The 22,213-nt window shown below is 33.2% G+C and overlaps 2 protein-coding genes across 3 annotated transcripts in view; one reads left to right on the forward strand and one right to left on the reverse strand.

The window, feature by feature from the left end:
- The window catches only part of LOC118193265 (uncharacterized), a 226,946-nt gene that overhangs the window by 40,390 nt on the left and 164,343 nt on the right, over positions 1–22,213 (forward strand). The window lies entirely within an intron of this gene.
- Positions 15,260–22,213, reverse strand: part of LOC118193281 (1-aminocyclopropane-1-carboxylate synthase-like protein 1) — a 56,577-nt gene continuing 49,623 nt past the window's right edge. For both annotated transcript variants that reach the window (XM_085816159.1, XM_085816158.1), the window contains exons 13-14: positions 20,455–20,611; positions 15,260–16,019 (exon numbers count right to left, since the gene is read on the reverse strand). In XM_085816159.1, coding sequence (XP_085672285.1) covers positions 15,967–16,019; positions 20,455–20,611 — 210 coding nt within the window. In that variant the 3' untranslated portion in view covers positions 15,260–15,966. The remainder of the gene's footprint in view (positions 16,020–20,454; positions 20,612–22,213) is intronic.

Here is a 22,213-nt window from a genome sequence, read left to right on the forward strand (position 1 = left end):
TCTTACTGTTGATATTCCTGTTTTACCAGAATTATCTTCAAATAGTTTCTCAAATTCTGAATTCTTTCTTTTCCTAGAACTGAATCCTTTCTTTCCTAGATAATTAATAGGTTTTACTTTATTATTACCAAAGCCTACTAGAATCAAACTGGAAGAATTAATATTATTAGGTGAACCAATTATTTTATAAATATTTTCCGATAGTGAGTTTTTTGGAATCATTAATTTTTCTATTACTCTCTTTGATTTCCTGAAATTTCTTATGTAGATTTTTTCTTTTTCCTTTAGGAATGGAATTCTTCCTTTCCTCTACGTTTTGCAGTTTTCCTTTTCTACCTTTAACATCACATTTTTCTTTCTGAGACTCCTCTTCCTTTAATTCAACAGCATCTCCTTTAATTCAACCTCTATAGGTTTATCAGTTCTATTAGAAATATGACTTTCAATTAAGTCTTTTACTTTGGACATACAGGCTTTATTAATATCCGAACTATTATCTAACTCATTTTCCTGATCAATACTTATATACATTAAATTCGATTCATTTTCGTCTTCCTTTTCATCATCTGCTACTTTCATAGATATGCCGTTCTTGTTTATAATAATTTCCATTTGCGAAAGCAATTCATTTCCAATAACAGTATTTTCTTTCATTGTTCCTTGAGGCACAACATAAATATTTGATTTAATTTCACAATCATCGATTCGTATGGAACCTTTAAAATAATTAATAGGTTTTACTTTATTATTACCAAAGCCTACTAGAATCAAACTGGAAGAATTAATATTATTAGGTGAACCAATTATTTTATAAATATTTTCCGATACTATAGTTATATCACTTCCTGTATTAATCAGAGCTTTTACTTCTACATTATCTATCAATACAATTTTATGCATATCATTTCATTGCTTCTTTACAAATGTATGATTCACTCTGGCAAGATCATTTATATTTGACTTATTTTTTGCATATTCTGCGGCTACGTGTCCAAATAAATTACAACGAAAGCGTTTTTTTCCCTTGCTCATATTTTTGCAGAAATTCTCCGCGTGTCCAAGATTTCCGTAGTTATAGCAATGAATATTTATTTTTATTTTACTTTCAAAATGGTTGCCTCTGGTTTTAGAATTAGCCTTAATGGATTTGTTTTTATCATTATCTAATTTAATTTTTCATATATCTCAAGTTTTTTCTGAAATTCTGCCAACGTTTTACAACCATAAAGAATAGCTTTATTAAATGTAGAATCGTTTACACCATTAATAACATATTCAAATAAAATGGCGTTTTCAATATTACCTTTAGAACACATAGTTTTAATTACCAAAGAATATTCATATAGCGATTCTTTTTCCTGCATTTTACATTTTGATAATAATTCATGTAACTGAGGAGTTATACTGAACACCATATTCATTTACTAATAAAGCCTTAAGTGCATTCCACAAATTAACTTTTGTTTCACTTTCAATAAATAATTTTGTTTTGCCAATTAAAGATCTTTTGGCGAATATCAGTTTCTGTAATTCATTTAGTTTTGACAAATTAGATACATCCTCAAAGTTTTCAATGAATTTGTAAACCAAATTATACGGATTACCATCAAATTTGAAACCAAACTTTCAATATCATTAAAATTTATATACATATTTGAAAACGGAAATTGAACTGATGACTTGAATAATATTTTGTTTTAGCTCATGATCTTCATCATCAGCAGCAAAAGAAGAGTCATTGAAAATTCGATTAGTTGATGCATCGATCTCACTATTAACAGAAATATTTCTTCTATCATCCAATATTGCTTCATATTCCTCTTTTTGTTGTTTGTAATTTGATCCTGCTTCTGACACCAATTTTGTGGGTTCTTTAGTTTTGAAATCACAATTCATATTCAAACAAAACACATTTAATAAAATATTAATACATCTATAATATAGTTCCTCTATTAATACAATATCTATATCATCTTACATCTATTAATACATCTATATCATCTTACATCTCCTCTCATAAAACAAAGTGGCGAGAGTTCTATCAATTTCACTCGTGCAGTCAACAGCTAAAATTTAGACAGTGCGCGAGGAAAAATATTAAGCTATGGATTTAAAATCCCACATAATATTTAAAGAAAGAAAGAATGAGAGGAAGAAGAAAAAATTGTCTTCCATATGATAAAAATTGGCTGAAATATTTAATTTTAATGTTTTTAAGTTACATTCAGATGTATACAAATTGAGGAATAAAGTGTTTTCATTTGTATTTAATTAAAAATGAAATAAGAATTCAGAAAGGCTTCCGATGTTAATAGATTAAGTGAGGAGCATTGCTATTCAGACTGTCATGAAAAGTATTGATCAATATCAGTTTTTTATTTTCAGAAAGGAGATCTTATTTATAAAATCTTGCAGCATTCATTTTCTAGAAAACAGTGACAGAAGTCAGTATTGCTTAAAGCCAACTCATAATAGTATTATTTGCATAAATTAAGAATGAAAAATATTTTTAGTTAAAGAATTTTTATATGACTATTAGATTATGAAAGAATTATAAATTAAGGGATATTAACATGCTGGTAAATCACATTTAACGGAGGGAAAAAAACCAACCTCTAATTATTCTAATTTACTTTTTAAATGACCCCTGAAAACAAACCCAAAACGGCAAATTTTGGAAACAAATATTTTGATCAATTGTTTTGTCATATGGGAGCCAAACCTTTTGTCTTTTAGTAATGAATACAAACTTTTTATAAATATAAGTATAGGAACTTAGAGATTGTATAAAAATTGAGACTATACAGTTTTTTTTAAGCTTAAAAATGCCCAAACTTGTATATGTGTGTGATTTAAAGCATTTTTAATTATTGGAAGATTGCAAAAATAAAGGCCTCATGGGGGCTTTCATGAAAACAGTGTATGTCTAATAATGAGAGAGATATTTAATGGAAACACTGATGTGTGCATCAAATGAAGTAATATGACCTAGTTTATTATACACACAAGGAACTGCCATTCATTAGTTTATTATTTAAAAAGAATGTACCCAGAAAAATTTATTTCTTTATTTACTTCTCTTTGAAATTATTGGTAACTTCTGTGGAATGGGAGACATTTGTGAAAAAGATGTTGTTTTGTAACTTTGATATAAATCTCTCTCTCAATCTTTGGTATTGAAAATGTGTATCATTTTATTTTTCTTAATCTTTCCATGTTCATGCTTAATGTCAATATCCCTGAATCCATGCTTAATGTAAATTCCAGATAATTTGACTATATCCGTGATTTATAAAATAATGTTTTCTAAACTGTTCCTAGAATAAATTTTATAGTATTAGGATGACACATAATTTTAGAATTTTTTTCACTTGATAGATATAATGTCACAAGTGGATAGTTGTAATTCTAAATGTAGTTAGTAATATTGTATAATCAGATTGTATAGAGTTCTGTGACTGCTGATGGCCTTTTTGTCTTTCAAGTCCCGGAATGTCAAGTAGACAGCGAGCTCCATTTCTGATATCTCCTGTATCAGGGATCCTTAGTCTGAGAACTCTTTGATCAGTTTGTTCTGAATGTCTGGAAGCTTCTGTTGCTCATGGCACAATATAAGAATGATTTAACTGGTTCTGAGATGGAAGTTTTTTTTTTTTTTTTTTTTTTTTTTTTTAATCAAAAACACTCAGTGCTCTGGTTTTTGAAGGAGTTTGATAAGAAATTGCTGTAGATGATTCTTTGCTTATGTATTCTCACTGATGTATTCTCAGCATTATAAAACTTTTCTGGCATTTAATTTTAGAGAAGATAAAAAATGGTACCTATTTGTTACAATTTCTTTTAGTAGACCCTGCAGCTGACAATCTGTTGTAGAAAAGATGTCAGAAGTATAGATTCTTGTCTGCGCTGCAGCTGCACTTTCTGTCTGATGTTATTATTAGAAAGTTGTCTCGAACTAGTATTTTTTAATTTACATCAGAAATGTAACTGCTTATTTAATAATACACTGCTTATTTAATTGAAATAAGCTGACAGAAAAGTGTCTTTATACATTCTTTTCACTTTTTGGGTTTTTCTAAAGACATGGATGACTTGGAGGGCACATGATTAAATGGGAATGGTATTTAATTATTTCTGGAGAAGGTAATGAATCATTCTTGCACTTACTTTTGCCAATGATGGGAAAGGCTGCTTGTGTAAGTGAATTTGAAAGAGGGCAGATTGTAATGGCCCGAAGACTTGGAACGAGTATCTCCGAAACTGCACGACTGGTAAGTTATTCATGATCTACCATTGTTAGTATTAATGCAAAGTGGATAAATGACAATAAAACCAGCAATGGACACCAAGGTGTTTGACATTCACACATCATTAAAGAAAAAGGATGTCCGAGAATGTCCCGCTTGGTACAGCAAAATTGGCGCCAGACAGTAGCTCAATTAACATCCCAATACAATGCAGGTCCAAGTACAAGTGTTTTGGAACACATAGTTTAACTGACACTGTTGGATATGGTACTGTGCAGTGGACGTTCCACTCGTGAGCTTCTGTTGACCAAGCATCTTTCTCAGCTGTGCCTGCAGTGGGCCCAGGAACATCGAGCCTGGACCCTGTGTAAGTGGAAGACAGTTGCCTGGTCGGATGAATCACAATTTCACATTCATCACATAGATGGTCGTGTCACTGTATGCCATCTTCCAGGCCAACATGTGCTCCCTCTTCCTGTATAGCAGGTCATACACGTTGGTGGTGGTGGTATTATGCTTTGGGGGATGTTCTCATGGGCAGCTCTGAGACCCGTAGTTGTGGTAGAATAGACAATGAAAGCTGTGGACTATCTGAGCATAATTGCAGATCACTTGTACCCTTACATGGAAATGGGATCTTCCAACAGGACAATGCTCCATATCACAGGGCTCGAGTTCTGTTGAAGTGGATTGAGGAGCTTAAGGATGAATTCCAGTTAATGTCCTGACCACCTAACTCGTCGGATTTTAATCCGATAGAGCACATTTGGGATGGAATAGAATGGCTGCTCAGATCCCATACACCACCATGTCGGAATATCTCAACTTTACGTAATCATTGGTTAAACATTTGGTACAATCTGTCTCCAGTCATCTACCAAGAAATTGTGGCATCCATGCCTGGGCGAGTTGTAGCTGTTTTGCAGGCTAAAGGTTATGCAACATATAACAGAGCCATAAAAGCAGAATATTCTATAGTAACAAAATGATTCAGCCATAAAAACAGAATATACTTTAGTAACAAAGAACAAAAAACAAAAACTGAATTCAGATATTCATATTTATAGTAAGACCATGACTTTTTAAGGTATTTATCCCACCTTTTTAGCATGGCTTCGTAGTATAGTGGCCAGCACGCTCGACGCTTATTCGAGAGGTCCATGGTTCGAGTCCCGGCGAGGGCATTGCTCATTTTTCATCTCTCCTGCTTCAAAAAATCCTAATGTCTCTACAGTGGTGCCCGAACTAAAAAAGGTGGTGGATGATGATTCTCTACCAACAGGATTTGGCGACTGGGTTCCCTAATCACTAGTCGCCCTTTAAAAGGGGGAGTATATAAGATATTTCTCTCGCCTTCTTAGCATGCCTTCGTGGTGTAGTAGTCAACATACTCCACACGTATTTGAGAGGTCCGTGGTTCGAGTCCCGGTGAGGGCATTGCTCATTTTTCATGACTGCTGCTTTAAAATAACTTAATGTCTCTACAACTTAACAAACAAATACTTATGACAGTAATTTTAAAAGCTACAAACTGTAGCATGTTTGAATGTAATGTAAGAGAAATAATAAAACTGTAGTTTACAATTAATATAATAAAAATACTTAACGCTTTTTAATTATTATTTTTTTAAAGTCTTTTGAAGGGCTGTGAAATCAGTAGGGAAAATGACCGACTCCTGGAATTTAAAGACTCCAACTTCGACTCCCACATATATATGTAAACAAATACACATGAGTTACAGCTTATTTCTTTCATATAAAAGAAGTAATAGATACTACAAAAAAAAATGATGACATAGCAAATTATTTATATTAATTAGCATTTATTATGAAATGGAAAAACTGGCATTGGTAATTTGTAAGAAACAATGTTGCTTTGGCAAGATCATCTTTGTTAGAGGACCATAGAACCGATTTGATAAACTTGAAAGCTGAGAAGAGTCTTTCCACACTGACTTGAGTAGGAGGAAGAGCAGTTCCTGTTAGGGCTTCTTTTAACTTTTCAGGATATAATTTTATAAGTCCTAAAAGAGGTGTGTTGCAAGAGCAACTATATTATTTCTTCAAAGGCCATGTAGAAATCTTGTTTGTATGTCTTAATTTTTTTTTTTTTATCTAAAGGCTCTTGGTTCTTTATTTTTATTCGATTTGCCTTAGCCTTTTCAATATTATTTAAATATTTCTCAAAATCTTAATTCATCACTGGAAGAGGATGAGAGAGACTCTCAATGTCTGCAGTTTGACTGTCCTGATTTGAGTACTCCAATTGTGCTGAGAATAATTTCATTCTGAATGAAAGTTCATTGATGGCTTTCTTTGCCTTTTTAATTTGTTCGTCATCCAACAAAATTCGGTGTTTTAGATCTACATAATTGAACCCAGCAAAATCTCATTGTCTAGCAAACTAGTTTTTCTTTTCGTCATTGAAGAAATGATTCCTTCTGCAATAAACCCTCCATTTCAAAAATAACAACCATCACATTCTTTTATTCTTTCCTGTTAATTCTTCAGATTGTACCTTTTTTGTGGCTATGTACTGTGTAGAAAGAAGAGTTTCCAAATATGAAGATCATTCCTCAGTTTTTCTGTTAGTGAAACATTAGGGTTATCTACATCTTCTTAAAAAGTTCCTAATTCTAACAACCTCTATATCATCATATTTGTACTTCCCTATCATGTTGGTTGATCGATAATAGCTCCTTTTCCTGCTCGCTTCCTAAGAATGGCATCAATTTTGGAAGTTCTTGCTGCTATTGCTGCGTACCTAAATTGACCAATGAGGTTTGTAACTAAATCAATTTAATCAATAATGTCAAATATCACATCTATCTTCCTTCCTTATATTTATTTATTAATATGTCAATAAATTAGAAAATAACTATTTATTAATGTATATAGTTCATAAATAAAAATAATAATCCAGTTTGTCATAAAATTTTTTTTCAATTCACTTTAATTTCATTTCATATTCAAACCGTCCAACAAAAACTGGAGTCGGAGTCGACATGTTTTTAGCGACTCCAGCTCCGACTCCTTTCCCCCAAAAAATCTGCCTGACTCCGATTCCGACTCCGCAATTCCAACTCCACAGCCCTGTTTTTTTTTTTTTTTTTGTTAATTGGAAACAGATTATTTATTATCTGATATCGTTTCATATAATAATTAAAGCAAATATTTGCAAACATATTCAGTATTTTCATGACAATATCAAAGAAATCACAGTTGTAAGATTTACAAATATCATTACCAAGTAGTCCACTGTTGATTATATACATTTTAAGTTGAGAACTAAGTTCCGATTTTGACATTTTTGAAAATGCATTTTATATTTTTTTATGTAAGTTCTCTAAAAATATAATAACTATTAAATACTAATGCTAATGTTTTCTTAAGACTACCTCTGTTTATCATACCTCAATATTAGCATTTATCTGTTGTTTTTGCTATTTGGGATTATGGAAGATTGTTATAATCTCTCCCTTCATTCAATAAGTTATACTAAATAATTTTTCTTTGCAGATTATACACAGAAATTTCAAACAATTCAACAGTAACCAGCCGTGTAAATTAGTAAAACTCATTGTTCATTCAATGATACATGTAAATCCACATCACTTTGAATGTCGTGAAACACAGATTGCATGTCACTAAATTTGTTGCACTAGCTATTTCATCAAAAAGGCATTTAATTGGGACATTTCCCAACATGTTTGAATGTAATATTAATAGACTTTTCACCTGGTGCTTTCATTCATTCTCTGAAACGTTTAGTGAAATGACATGAAATTCACTACCTGGTATCTAATGATACAAACTGAATTGAGATTTCAAACAATCAGCATGAAATTTACCTGTCAGCACATATTGTGTTCTATTTCACAGAAGAGGCATAATTCTTTATTCCATCATTAAAGTTACTGTTAGGTATAGAACAATAATCGGACATTGGTATCAGATATTGAGAAAGGTAACACTAATCAAGAATATTCACATATTTTATTCTTAGGGTTGATCATTGAGAAATGATTGACAGAAAAGACTTAACCGTGATTTGCTTGACAAAACTTCATGAAGACTATGGGTTGGAACTGTAGCTTCAGGACCTGGAAAGCAAAAAGCAGTCAGCTACAATCATAAACTCAGTATGACTAAAGACATATTATAAACTACATTTTACTTTATAACTGTCCATCTGCATACTACAGTCAAAAGCCTTTAATCCGGACTCGTCGGGACTTCGGCGATTCCAGATTATCGATTTTTCCGGATTATAGATCATCAGTTTAAATCTAGTAAGATGGCATGCAGAAATTATAAAATTAAAAATATGAAACCGTAATTTATGAAATAAAGAGCAATTATGATCTAAAGGGTATCAAAATTTACAAAAAAAAGCTTAATGTTTATTTGTTTACTTTATTAAACATTTATTTCAACGCGCGCATGTGCAAAGCATACATTACGCATAGTCGAAATTAGAAAATTGCAACCAGAAAACTATTTGATGTTTATTCGGGATATTTATAATGACGAGGCATTTGATTTTAAATCATATGAAAGACGGAGTACATCGAGATGAAATACTGCATTTAGTAAGGAATTATAAGCCGAATAAAATAAAAACATCTGCTCTGAAGATAAGGATAGTGCTGACAGATCAACTTCCAGTTCATTGCGCTTCGCGTCGTCCCCCCCCCGCAGCGTGAAATTGATAAACATATTTCGGAAAGGTTAGAGAATCAAAGGATATGCCTTTATCCATTTTTTGCAGCAATTCCACTTTTTGTTTGATGGACATCGAAAGATTCTTTCGCTTTGTAGATCCTTTGGTAGCTCCAGAATCGGAAATTCTTTTTGACATAATCGAGAGTTCAAGTTTACTTTTATAAAATTGCTCTAATAGTCTGCAAAAAATAATAAGCCGGATTCAGTTAGAAAATTAAGGAACAACGCAATCTGCAATATTAACTGAAATAGATAATTAGATAATTTTAGCTTAGCTTATACCGTCCGTTATACATTAAACGTGCATGCTAATGCGTTGACGCATGCGCAGAAAGTTTGTAGCTTTGTGTTCCGTATTATAGATCATTCCGGATTAAAGATTTTTGACTGTATTACTGTCCTGGACATGGGGGAGGTTAATAAATGGCATAAATTTGTTGGCCAGTGGTCTCAGTTCTTGGTAATTCAGAAAGAATTGCTAATTTCCAAATTTTTATAATTGTAAACGTTAACATTATAGAATAACAAGTAATACATGAATCTTAAGAAGGAAATATGTGCAAGTTCTATTTACAAATGTTTGATGTGACTTTGTTTAGTTTGTTTAGTTACATACATAATGTTAAGATGATATGCAAATTCCTTCCAAACATATTCAAGTGTGTCAACAATAATGATTTCTAAAATAGTAGAAATGCTTTGTTAAGTTAATTTAAGTTTGTAAGCTTGGTTGATGTACACATCTCATTTTTCACATATCTATAAAGGAAAGACTTGTGGATGGTAATATCTGAAGATCTAAACCTAATTATCTGTCCCCTGCATCTGACTGATATCATACAAAGGATAATATGTGAAAAATTTTCTGTTTTTCAGATGCCTAGACAATTTCCCTTTATATTCATGTTAATGCTTCTTCTGTTTTATTAATTCTTAATTTTTAAAACTTACACTCTAGGGATTTTTTCTGAATTAACCTGGAGTAGGAATGAGTCATAACTTAACTCTCTGCATTTATTTTACAATTCAGTTTATATAGATATGTCTTTTCGTAAAATCCATTTGGTCTTGGAAGTGTGGTTTTATAATCATTATCATGTTGTCTAAAGCAAATCTTCAGATATCTATTTCATATTTTTGCCTCTTTTTCTCTAATAATTTTAGGTATGCACAGAAATTTAAGAACAGATTAGAACAATATGTCAGTAGCAAAATTCAGATTCATAATATAGTTTGTTTGTAACCTAAAAATGATCTGGTTGCGATCCATAATCATATGAATCAACCATGAAACCCAATTTTTTTTTTCATAACAGTTGCTTTTGCACATTTTTTGATTAGCCCCTTCGAGCCGGGTAGCGAAAACGCGCGCTTATCGCTGAGGCCGGCAGTGTCTTACGCGAGCGTCTCTACAGGGCCGGGGGCTTTTTTGCTACTAAGCATCCATGAAATTTCCGAAGTATCAACGCATTGTTTAATAATGCTCTATAGAGTATTTAAACGGCTTATGCTTTATAAATATTTTTATATATATACTTTAATTACCTTATTTCTTGTTTAAATGCATATTTTACACATTTTATTTTAATTACTAACCATTTTATGAATTTTAACATTATACATCTGAAAACTAAATATATTACTTAAAATTTTCTTTTCGTATGAAAAATTTGAAAACAGGGATCTACACACAGTCCTACGTTACATTCCTTGCACTCGTAATAACTCATTTGCCGTTTTGAAGGATTTTTCCGGGAATGTGAACAAACGAAGCATTGTCGTCTCATTTTCTTATCAGTCTCTTCTGAACAAAGTTTTGGAAAATGTCTTTCAGTTAAGCTTTCAGAGTCAATATCAGAATTTCAGAATCAATATCTGAAATATTTTGCATCATTTCTGCTATTTCATGCTCTGTTAAACATTTTCGACGCTTCGACATTGCAACGGTAAAAACAAAGAATTCACGTCTAACAAGATCTAATTATTTTCTAAAAACTGAACTGCAAACCGAAATACCCAACGCTTTAGAGCAAATAAAACTTCTCTACTTACAGTAAACAACTACCACGTGCGAATAAAGTGCGATTTAAAGAGACGTCAGAAATCACGCCATTCGGAAACATTTATTTCCCCGTTTGTTTATATAATCAAAAACACGTGTATGTGAGTCATGCTTCTCTCATTTCGAGTAGAAGGTCTACTTTACATGTATCTGAAACCATATGGACATACAGTGCCATCTTGTGGCAGAAATTATAGTTTGAAAAACGTTCCAAAGTACTGCCACAAATACGTGACAGTCGGTAGAGAATGGAACAATCCTCTGGCACGCCTGCGTGTCGGCTGGTAGGTAAGTGCTTTCGTTGCTGGCACGTATACGTGACAGTCGGCGCGAAGGGGTTAAAAAACTATTTATGCACCAATCATATGTTATTTACTTCCGCACACAAGTTAGATACAATCACAATGTTATTGCAAAACAGAAGTTTAAAACAACAGCAGAATTATAAAATTAAACGAAGTTTTAAGGTGATGAAAAACAGTTATATAAAATTCAGATAATGATATCAGCTGTAAAACGGGAGTAAAATAAAATTAAAGCTTCAGATACATTGAAATACTTAGAAGCAACCTCAAAACAAAATCAAATTAAACAATCACAATGTTATTGCAAAACAGAAGTTTAAAACAATAGCAGAATTATAAAATTAAACGAAGTTTTAAGGTGATGAAAAACAGTTATATAAAATTCAGATAATGATATCAGTTGTAAAACGGGAGTAAAATAAAATTAAAACTTCAGATACATTGAAATACTTAGAAGCAACCTCAAAACAAAATCAAATTAAATAATAAAGACCTGTCCCTTTCAGGTACTGAAATAAATTGACATTGACCTCTTGTGATAATGTTTAAAGAAACTAAATTATTTAGTACAGCAGTAGTAAATTCTAATTGTAAGGGAGGGATATTTGTCTTTTGTCAAAAAAATATTTGGATTAAAAAAAAAACCTTCACTATTGTACAAAAACTGCCAGTCTTAAGTCATGAAAAATAGGAAAAATAATAGAACTGCATCAAAAGGTTTCATATAGCAAAAATCCGAGGCAAAATTTTTATAATTCAAAGGCAATAAATTGCTGTCAGTTTAACTTCTCATTTCTGCAAAATCATAAAAGCACATAGAGAGAGGAGTTGCAACTCAAGGTTAAACAGAAACAGTTCAATATTATTATTTTTTTATTATTTTACATGCTGTGAAAACTGATGACATTAATGGTTCCTAACCTGTTGTTGTAGTTGAATCTACTGATATTTCAAATAAAAACTATCTTTGTATTGTTACGAAATGTACAGGTGTGGTGAGATAGCTTAACCGCAAAGCAGTTTTAGGGTTGCCATAAAATAGCAAGGGAAGGCAGGATTGCCACATTTAGAGAGAAATCGCCCATTTGGCGACAAAATTGGCGATACGCCATCGACTGATGGAGAACCTTCTGGAACGAATTCTTACCGGTTTAGCCCAGAATGTTCTCGAACACAAGCCGAAAGCTATATAAACCCTGCTGGTCCGCAGTCAGTTAGTATCGAGAGTAAGTGCCTCGTCGAGAGGGCGAGTATGTGTGCCTCGTCTAGCTAGCTGATAGTCAGTCATTGAGCGAGTGTCTCGAAGTCTAGCGTCGAGTTCATCGAGAGAGTCTTTTAGTGTATCGCGAATTAGTGCATCGTCGAGTTTCCTCTTAGACTGTGCTGAGTCGAGAGCTATACTCTTGTGCATCGCGAGTTGTAGCGTGGAGAGTCTCGAGAGTACGTGGAGTTCCGAGAACGACCAAGCAGAGTCGGAAGCTGTACTCTGATGCTTTGCAGTGAAGCTGTCTCCACCGTAATTGCCTGACAGTGTGAAGGCTTCGTTGCTGATCGTGTCAGCGTGTTTATAACAGTTTGACGACTGTAAAAAAAGTGTTTTCGAGCTGTCCTGATTAATATTGATAAATAAAGTGTGTTTCGATACTTCATCCAGTGTCGTCGTTATTCACTCCAAAAGTGTCTTTTATGTAGCTTTGAGATCATATTTAATATTTTCAGAGCTGAGAAGTGTTTAAATCTTATTTCACGTCCGCTGAATTAACCCAGAGTCTCGTACAAAGTGAAACTTTTAAACAAAATGATTTTGAAAAGCTGAAAACTCCTTTTCTTCATAATCAGAGCAAAGCTGATCTTTAAGAACTACTCAGAATTATGCTTACACCAAAAGAATCTTAGTAACAATCCTGTTGATGGAGAAGAGTAAATGCTCATAAATTTGATTATATTAAATTATGAGCAGAAAATAATATTTTACAGCAGAAGAATAAGAATGTTGAAGGTGACCTAGAAATAAACATTTCCAAGAACCATGATGTAAGGTCTGTGGTAGAGAAAACTCTCAGTGAAATTATATGTGGGTTTACCTCAGTGAATAATGCAAATTTATCAAAAACCCTCTGATGATATTCTCAAGTTTTGCTTACATGTATGTGTCAAATGCATATACACTCATATCCACAAGTTAAACACGGAGAGGAAAATGCTAATTTCCGGAAGCCAATCAGAATTGAAGAGGTAGATGGAAATATGAAAATATGTTAGGTAACAGACAATCGCGCTTTCATGTCAAGAAATATGCAAAAAAGGCAGTCGTATAAGAAGCCAGCTTTATGAAGGGTTACAGAAGTTTATTGTAAGTGTTGATAGAAGGTGTTTAAAACTTCCGTACAATTTGTTTTCAAGACATACGTGTTTCTATGACTTCCAGAAGACGAATGGAAGATTCTGAGCGCTGGCGTGCTGTGGGGCGCATTGAAGCAGGACAGTCGATCACAGATGTTGCTCTTTTCTTCGGCGTTCATCATTCTGTAATTTGACGTTTATAGAAACAATTCCAAACTACACAGACAGTTGTCCGAAGGCCCGTAGCCGGTCGCCCAAGGGTTACAACCCCCGCGGAAGATCGATATATTGCTATTGTAGCCAAGCGGAATCGCAAAGCGGCTTCCACACGTGTGACATCTATGGTTACAACGTCCATTGGTAAGGCGATATCTGCAGCTACTGTACGCCAAACATTACATATGAGTGGACTGTATGCCCGTATACCTCGAATTTGTGTTCCTCTATCCGTTCAATAAAGAGGGAAACGATTACAGTGGTGCCGGGAACATGTCAATTGGAATGTGTCTGACTGGGGCAATGTCACGTTTACTGATGAGTTAAGATTTGCTCTGGAACCAGATGACAAGCGTATAAGGATATGGCGTGAACAACGAACACACAATCAGTCCCAAAACATCACCAAACATCACGCATTCCGAAGCGGAAGCATTATGGTGTAGGCAGGGATTCCATTAGGATACCGCACCGACCTGCACATCTTTAAACTGGGTTCTTTAACGGCTGTCCGGTATCGAGATGAAGTCCTAGAACCCATTTTGAGATTGTACGCTGCAGCAGTTGGCCCTACTTTTGTTTTAATGGACGATAAGGCACGTTCCCATAGAGCTGACATCGTCGATGACTACCTGCGGAGTGAAGGGATTTCGCGAAAGGCGTGGCCAGCATATTCGCCCGATCTTAATCCCATTGAAAATCTTTGGGATGCTCTCGGCCGTGCTGTATCTTCACGTTTCCCACCTCCAGCCACTCTCATTGAGCTGGAAACTGCTCTACAAGAAGAATGGCGATTGCTTAATTCTGCGGTGGTTGACCACCTGATTGAAAGCATGGTCACAAGGTGTAAGCCTTGTATACAGATAAGGGGGGGGGATCACATACCCTATTAATGCCCTTTTTTTTATTTTATGCTGTTTATTTTCACTTTATACATAATTCTGTTAAGTCTCCAGTATGACATTATCTCATAACTTATAAAAATTTAATATTGTTTTCATTTTTGTATATAATTATTGTTTTTGTTTTATGCATAAATATAAATGCTACTTTCCTGCCGAATTTTGTGTCAATCAAAGCAGTATTTGTTGATTTTTTTTGCATTTTACATCTTCGTGCTTAACTTTTGGAAGTGAGTGTATATGTCTGTGTTACGTGTCATTGTAATTGTTTGGCATAGCATTGAGTAAGGAAAGACAAATATTGTGAAAGGCCACAATGAGTGGATAGCAGTCTTGTGCTATAATGCAAAAGTGTCATGGTATTAAAAAATGGAAATATTGAACTAAAGATTTTCTAATTATGAAATTTAAAAAAGTAAAATTCACCTTTTGATTATTATTTTTTCAATGAAACAAAAATTGTAAAAAATATTTTATTCATGTAAATTTATAATATTAGTTACAGTGTAATTCATTAACAAAATACATTAAAACATGAAAAACTAACACAATAATAACCACTATATATGTACATAATACGAAAAGCTAATGAAATAATAACCAATATATATAAAATAGAAGTATAATATGAAACAGCCTCTTTTCATATGTATTTTTATAAAATACATTTTTAAAACAAAGCTATAAGAAAAAGTATGAAAAGTTTTCTCTTTTTCTCTTCCCCCTCGTTTCTTTCCTTTTTTCGCCAAATGAGAGTTTAATAAAAGGACAAAAATTAGTTTTCTTTGCTATCTCTTAATCATATAAATATGACTAGTTTTAACACATTAATGTACATTTTTTAAGTTAATTTTTAAGGCAAATTTTCTCTCCCCTGCTTGTCTTAAATTTTGTGCGAGGTAGAAATTTATTGGAATTCAGTATAGAGTTCCGTCACTTAAAAGTATCAGTTCTTTTTTTTTTTTGGGGGGGGGGCTAGTTAAATGGAAGTAATGAAAAGTTTAAGCTGGAATTTTCAGTACGTTTAATAATTGTGTGTTTCCATACTTTGGAGAAAAGTTCGTAGGAATTGCTGTTACATACACCTTGAAACGAATTCTTTGATATCTTATCTTCATTTCCATTTTTCTATGTGAAAACCAAGTTATAAATCAGAAAGATCCCAGCTACACATCCAGGGGTTTATAGTTCTTTATGGCATCCTCGAGGCGTCTTAATCCTGTAAGAATTTAAAAACATTGAAAATGTGAATAATTTATTCAACACGGAAAAAAATACTTGTGAAGATTAAAATGTCAATTTAACGTTTCAATTTTAAATTCAATTAAATTCTGAGTTTAATCTAATACTTATATTTTGTCTCTATATACGAATAATTATATTAACTTTAAATTAGATGTACGGTTAAACTTTAAAATTCAGTACTGTTTAGTGCACATGCTGCCTTACAACTGTGATAACAATCCATTTAAGTGGCCGAAGAAAACTTTTAATTAAAAAAGTATGAAAATTTTAATGTGCAGCATTAAATATTATTTGCTTGAATTAAGACACAATAACACGCCGAATAAATACTAATTCAGAAGTCAAACAACAAAAATCAGCGTTATATTTACAAAATTTTCACAGGACTAGTTTCGATGGTTTTACCGAACCACTATCTTCGGCTGCAAAACCGCGAATGAACAAGATGGGAAATAATGATTAGATAAGATAAGAAAGCCTGGACAAGAATAAGCAAGTGGCGCCATCTGTTGGTGAAACCAGAACTAAAACATAATTTCTTTAAAGGCCGAAGGCAAATTTGGATTGGATCGTTAACTAGAACAGAAAGATTTTTATGAATGTGAAATGCCTCTAGAAAATCCAGTTCTCCAATGGAAGATGTTTTTTGAATAATTTTGGCAGCAGAAAAACTGAAAGTGTGGTTTTCGGACCAACAATGTTGAGCAACAGAAGACTTCTGTGTTTCCTTTTTTCTAACATATGCCTCATGTTCCTTGACGCGAAATTTTAAGGTTCTCTTAGTTTGGCCAATGTAAATTAAACCACACTGGCAAGGAATCCTATAAATACCCCAGGAATTCATATCCGGAATGGGGTCCTTGAGTATGGAACTCGGAATTTTATTGATGATTATTTGCTTGGTTTTAAAATTACTAAAACTATGTTAACTGAAAGACGTGTAATATTATACAGTCGTATCTTCTGTTAATCGACAGTCACAGCCATTCCAGGGTAATCATGGAGGTAAGAAAGGAAGGAGTGGCCAAACCGGCATTAGAAGTGAAGCTTCGGTCACCAAATGGGGTGTTTTTTTGTTTACATTCAGAAGTTCGCTTGACAGCGCTCTGATAGTATTTCGACAAACGACAGTTCCGTACAAATCGAAAAACGGGACACTTCTGCATAAAAGAAACATTCCTAGTACGATGGAGGATAATAGCAATTTGTAAAGTTTAGCGACATTTACGCAAAAATCACATCTTGGTTACTTTTCGATAACTAACAACAGCGATTTTGATTATGAATTTGTTTTATAAAATTCTAAGCTGTTGAACTACAAAAATATAGATTTTAGCAAAAAGGTTATGCTTAAAGAATGAAAAATACCTCACCGTACCTTTAAAATTGTATACATTTCTCGATACCCTTAATACAGTATTCGCTAATTTTATTTTATGTTCCAAACGCCAAAATGTAATAAATTTTTTTGTCACATCCACATATTATTGTAACACGTACTTTTTAAAATTAGTGTAAATTACTTTACTCGAAAAATATAGTGAATGCACAGAAATTAAAGATTTCCACATGCCGGAAATGAAAAATATGAAATATGTATGGGTATTTATGCATGTGCTTCCAAAAAGCATGTATCTGCCTTTAACAAAATTACGTAAATATTAATTAAATTATTTATAAATGTATTTGAAATGAAGGATTTATTCATTTATAAATAACTGTGAAAGTTACTGGAAAGAAATCTAATTATTAAATATATCTAAATTTATAATGATTATAAATATTATCTAAATATATAATAACCTTAACATTGAATTGTAAACATAAACTGACATCCTGTTGACACATACGTTAAAAAACTATTTAAGCAAGAATTGTTTGTACTGGAAAGCAATCTGTTAATTGTAAAGCAATTTCTATGAGATGCGTACTTAAGAAAGTAATAAAGAAGAGTTTTGGACTATGTATTGTTGAAATTAAGGGTAAAAAATCCAATAAGTATAATTAAAAGAAATATTCCCCTTACCATTTTATAATAAGTTAGTTACAAGTTTTAAATAATATTTTTTTAAAAAATCCTTATTTTATTCCCTTTCAGAAATATTCAGAGAAAGTTAAGTACTATTTAAAGTACTTCGCTATTAAATTAAAATGTGCTCTAATTTGAAATGGGCCGAATAGAACATTAATTATAAATTGACTTATAGTTTTCGATTTAAAAGATGCCTCAGAAGCTATAAAAACATATCATATATGAGAAAGTATTTTAGGAAGAAGCTCTATAAATAGAAAAGAAATAATGCATAATTTTAATAATACAAAAAGCTTTGATCTTAATTTTTGTAATCCTTAACCGAATCAAATCGAATTACCTTAATTTTTTTTTCTAATGTAATTAAGGAAAACTTGTGAAAAATATTTCAAATTAAACCAATTTGAGCAAACTGTTCTGTGAAACGTACAGCATTTAATTCCGTTCAGAATGAAATGATGTTTAAAAATGTATTCTGTTCATATACTTAGGACTTTGAAGTATTGTAGAAAAAGAAAATATATACATTTATATGCATATTTACGACGTAATTTCAAAATATTTACATCTGATCGTGTCAAAAACTGTTGAACTCAATGGTAAATTACCCAATGTTTTGGTCACCAAAGGAGGGATCGAAAGTACTTCAAAGCAGGGTATGGGGAAACCGGTTTAGGGCCACTCCATCTAACTTCCTACCTCCATGAGGGTAATGGACAAAAGCTTTCTCTATTACCATAGAATATTCTCTAAACGGAAAGGCAGTAGTCTCTTGCTTCAAAGGTCCGGGAGTTCAGGAACTGTTTATTAATGCAAATTGACCGCGAAAGTATAATATTGAGTAACCGAAAGAGATAATTCATATCGGGTAGAGTTACCGAAGAGTGGTCGTTCGAGGCCGTTTCGAATCCTGGCGGAGGGACTGGTTACGTGGACGTTTTCATGGTTTTCCCCGAGTGTAACTTGAATACGAGCTAGTTTCCCTTAGGCAGATGGAGCTTGTGTGGTCTGCCATAATCAAATAAATCAAACCAAACGTAATTCAGAACAATAGCATCGTTTGGGTTAATTTTAACAAAACGACACGTTACACTGGTGTTCGAAATTAAACGTTTTCATATTTGGTCGATGATCTTCAGAACTGATGAACAAATTTAAATGAAGATTTTAATCTTGCAGATGGCCCTCTGTTCATTTTTATGGATGACAACCCATGTAGGAATAACCTGGTGGAGGATTTTTCTCGAATGTGAGGTTATTGAGCATGTGTGGTATGTTCTTGAATGCGCAATTGCAACTCGCCTTCCTCCTCCCCAAACCCCCCAGGACCTAAAAACTGCATTTTTACTGGAGTGAGACCGACTACTGCACGGTATAACGAACTCTAGTTAATGCAAATACATGTATGGTACGAAATGCCAAGCTGCGGTAAGATAGCTTCCCCACGAATCGGAGTTAGAGTTGCCAGAAAGTGAAGGGAAATGCAGGGTTTCCAGATTTGGCGCTAAACCGCCCATTTGGCGGCAGAATTGCCGATATGCCGTAGACAAAGCGAGAACATTCTTGAATGTATTCTTAGCGGTTTCCTCGAGAATGTTCCCGATGGTAGGTTAAAAGCTATATATATCCTGCCTGCACGCGGAGGAGAAAAGTATGTTGAGCTCAGTAGTAATTAGTGTCTTGAGTTCAGAGATTAGCTCAGGAGCAAACGACTGAGTCGGGAACTGTACGTTAGTGTTTTGCCGTCAGGTTGTTTTCACCATTATAGCATGATGGCTGTGTTGCTGATTGTTTCAGCGTGTTTCTCGTAGTTTTTTGACGATTGTAAATGCGTCTTTGGAACTGTGTAACTGTGAACTGACGAATAAATTGTGTTTTGCTTCTTCATCAAGTGCTGTCGTCAGTCGCTCCAAATTCACGAACACGTAGAACGCAGCAATACATATATATTTGTGTTATATCAAGCTGTGTTCATCCAGAATTTCATTAAAATATGTTCATCAGTTCTAGAGATAATCGACCTGATGTAATGTTCTCTTAAATTTTGAACACCAGTGCGTGCTTGAAGCAGGGTTCTTTTAAAATTAAAAATGAAATATTTACATGAAATTACACGTTGCTTTTTAATTAAAAAAGGGAACTGTTTTAAATAGTAACCTCTTGCTTCCTCCTTCCACGATGTACGTATTTTTAATTCTTTATTTTATGCTTTTTTGCATATTGTTATTGCTGTACATCTCTGAGCTTTATCGCTAAGAGCTCTTATACTGTTTTTTTTTAATTCATGTATTATATACTTCATATGAAAAACTGAGTATTATGTCTTATGCAAAATATGATAAATAATATGACCATATTACATAACTCAACTTAATACCTTCTTTCAAATGATCCGGATTACCACTGAAAGTCATTCTGAACCATCCTGGTTGAGCTGAAAAAAGTTCTTCTCCAGGAACAATGTATAAATGCACTTCATTTAGAAGGTACAGGAAAAAGTCTCTCTCTTGTTTAAAAGATTTTGAACCGCATACCTGCAAAACGTTACCATTAGAAATAACAACCGTCAAAAATCAAATGAATGTTAACCCAGTTACGCATAAACAGTAAAATATAATTTTATTAACAATATCAGAATAATTAAGAAATTACAATGAAATATCTCAATTATTATTGTGTAATTTTTCTTCTCCGATTGAAGAACTAATTTCACGCTTTGTGAAGTCAATTTCTCTGATATATATTTCGCAATGCTGTTTCTTAATTAACGATGAAGAATGATATTTCATGTTAAACTAGCAATATTCTATTTACATAACAGTGAATATTTCTTTTACCAAGTGAAAAAATATCAAAAATAATAAAACAATACAGAGCTAATAATACAGTAATCCCTTGCCGAAAGGCACACACACACAGGGATCGTGTTTTATTCTCGAGTGTCAAAGATGTAGAAACGCTTTCTTACTCGGCTTTTGGAAGGAAAAGAAAGAACGGGAAAATTTCAATTATAAACGTTGGCCGCTTTGCGATAGTCCTCTTTAGTGATTGGTTTGAAAATTCACTCCCTAAATAAGTCAAACATTGCTTACAACAGCGAAATTCGAGCTTTAAAGTTCTAATTCTGGATAATGCTCCAAAGCGCGGTGCTGAAGTCCTCATAACATTGCATTATATCGGACATGTTTACATCCCTGAAAATAATGCACTAGATGAAGGAAAGCCCGCCACATTGACGGCATTTTAGAAGGAATTCGACATAAAACATTGAATAGAATTGTAAGGTGTATTTTAATTTTATAACAGTTTTATTTTATTTTATTTTGAAACCCTTTCCTATCAATTCTTATTTCCACTTGCAACTCCGTACCAGAATGAGTTTTTAGAATCTCGTTGAATGCAAATGAGTTATGAGAAGTATTGCAGGAAGGTTCAACTTACTTCGACAGAGAATGCTAGGAGTCTTTAGTAGCGCGTATTTTGTTTTCTGGCTAAGTCACTCTTGAGGCTATTGCGATCGGCCGTATTATACGTGCCTATTGATATTCACTGGTTAGTTTAATTTTAAGTGGCAACTACGTTAGATAATTGTGTCTAGCTTCGGCTAAGTCTCGTTTAGTTAATTATAGTTTAGTTTCTTATTTCTTATAAAACTCAGAATAATAAAAACACTTCAGAGCTTTACTGGTTTAGCCCTGAAATTTTAAAGTTCCTCAAAATGTCATGAATAAGTGATATTTTCTTGATTTTAATCAAACAATGACTCTTTCATTTTGTACCTTGATTCCTTTTCTTCCAATATACATCCAAACTGAAATCAGATACATTAAAAGCTAGCAGAAATTTTCATGTATAATGGATGTGGAAGGCAATCTTCGCTACGGAATTTTCCGGCCGTAACGCTGAGAGGGTTAACTCAGAATAATACTCAGAATGAGTATTATTAATCAGAATGAGTATTATTCTGAGTTAAAGCCTCTGTAGAGGCTTCCTGGAAGCCCGAGAAGGGGTCGACTGATATTCTTATTTGAGTGAATAAAAGGGTATTTTAACCCTTCTCGAGTTAGTGTCTTTAGTTGTTTGAACTCAGCGATAAGTCCCTACATATTTTACACTAGGTTCCTTGACGTTTCATC

Source organism: Stegodyphus dumicola, chromosome 4 (genome assembly GCF_044657685.1).
Source record: "Stegodyphus dumicola isolate Sdum_Otavi_A_Nest chromosome 4, ASM4465768v1".
In the NCBI taxonomy this organism is placed as follows: Eukaryota; Metazoa; Arthropoda; class Arachnida; order Araneae; family Eresidae; genus Stegodyphus; species Stegodyphus dumicola.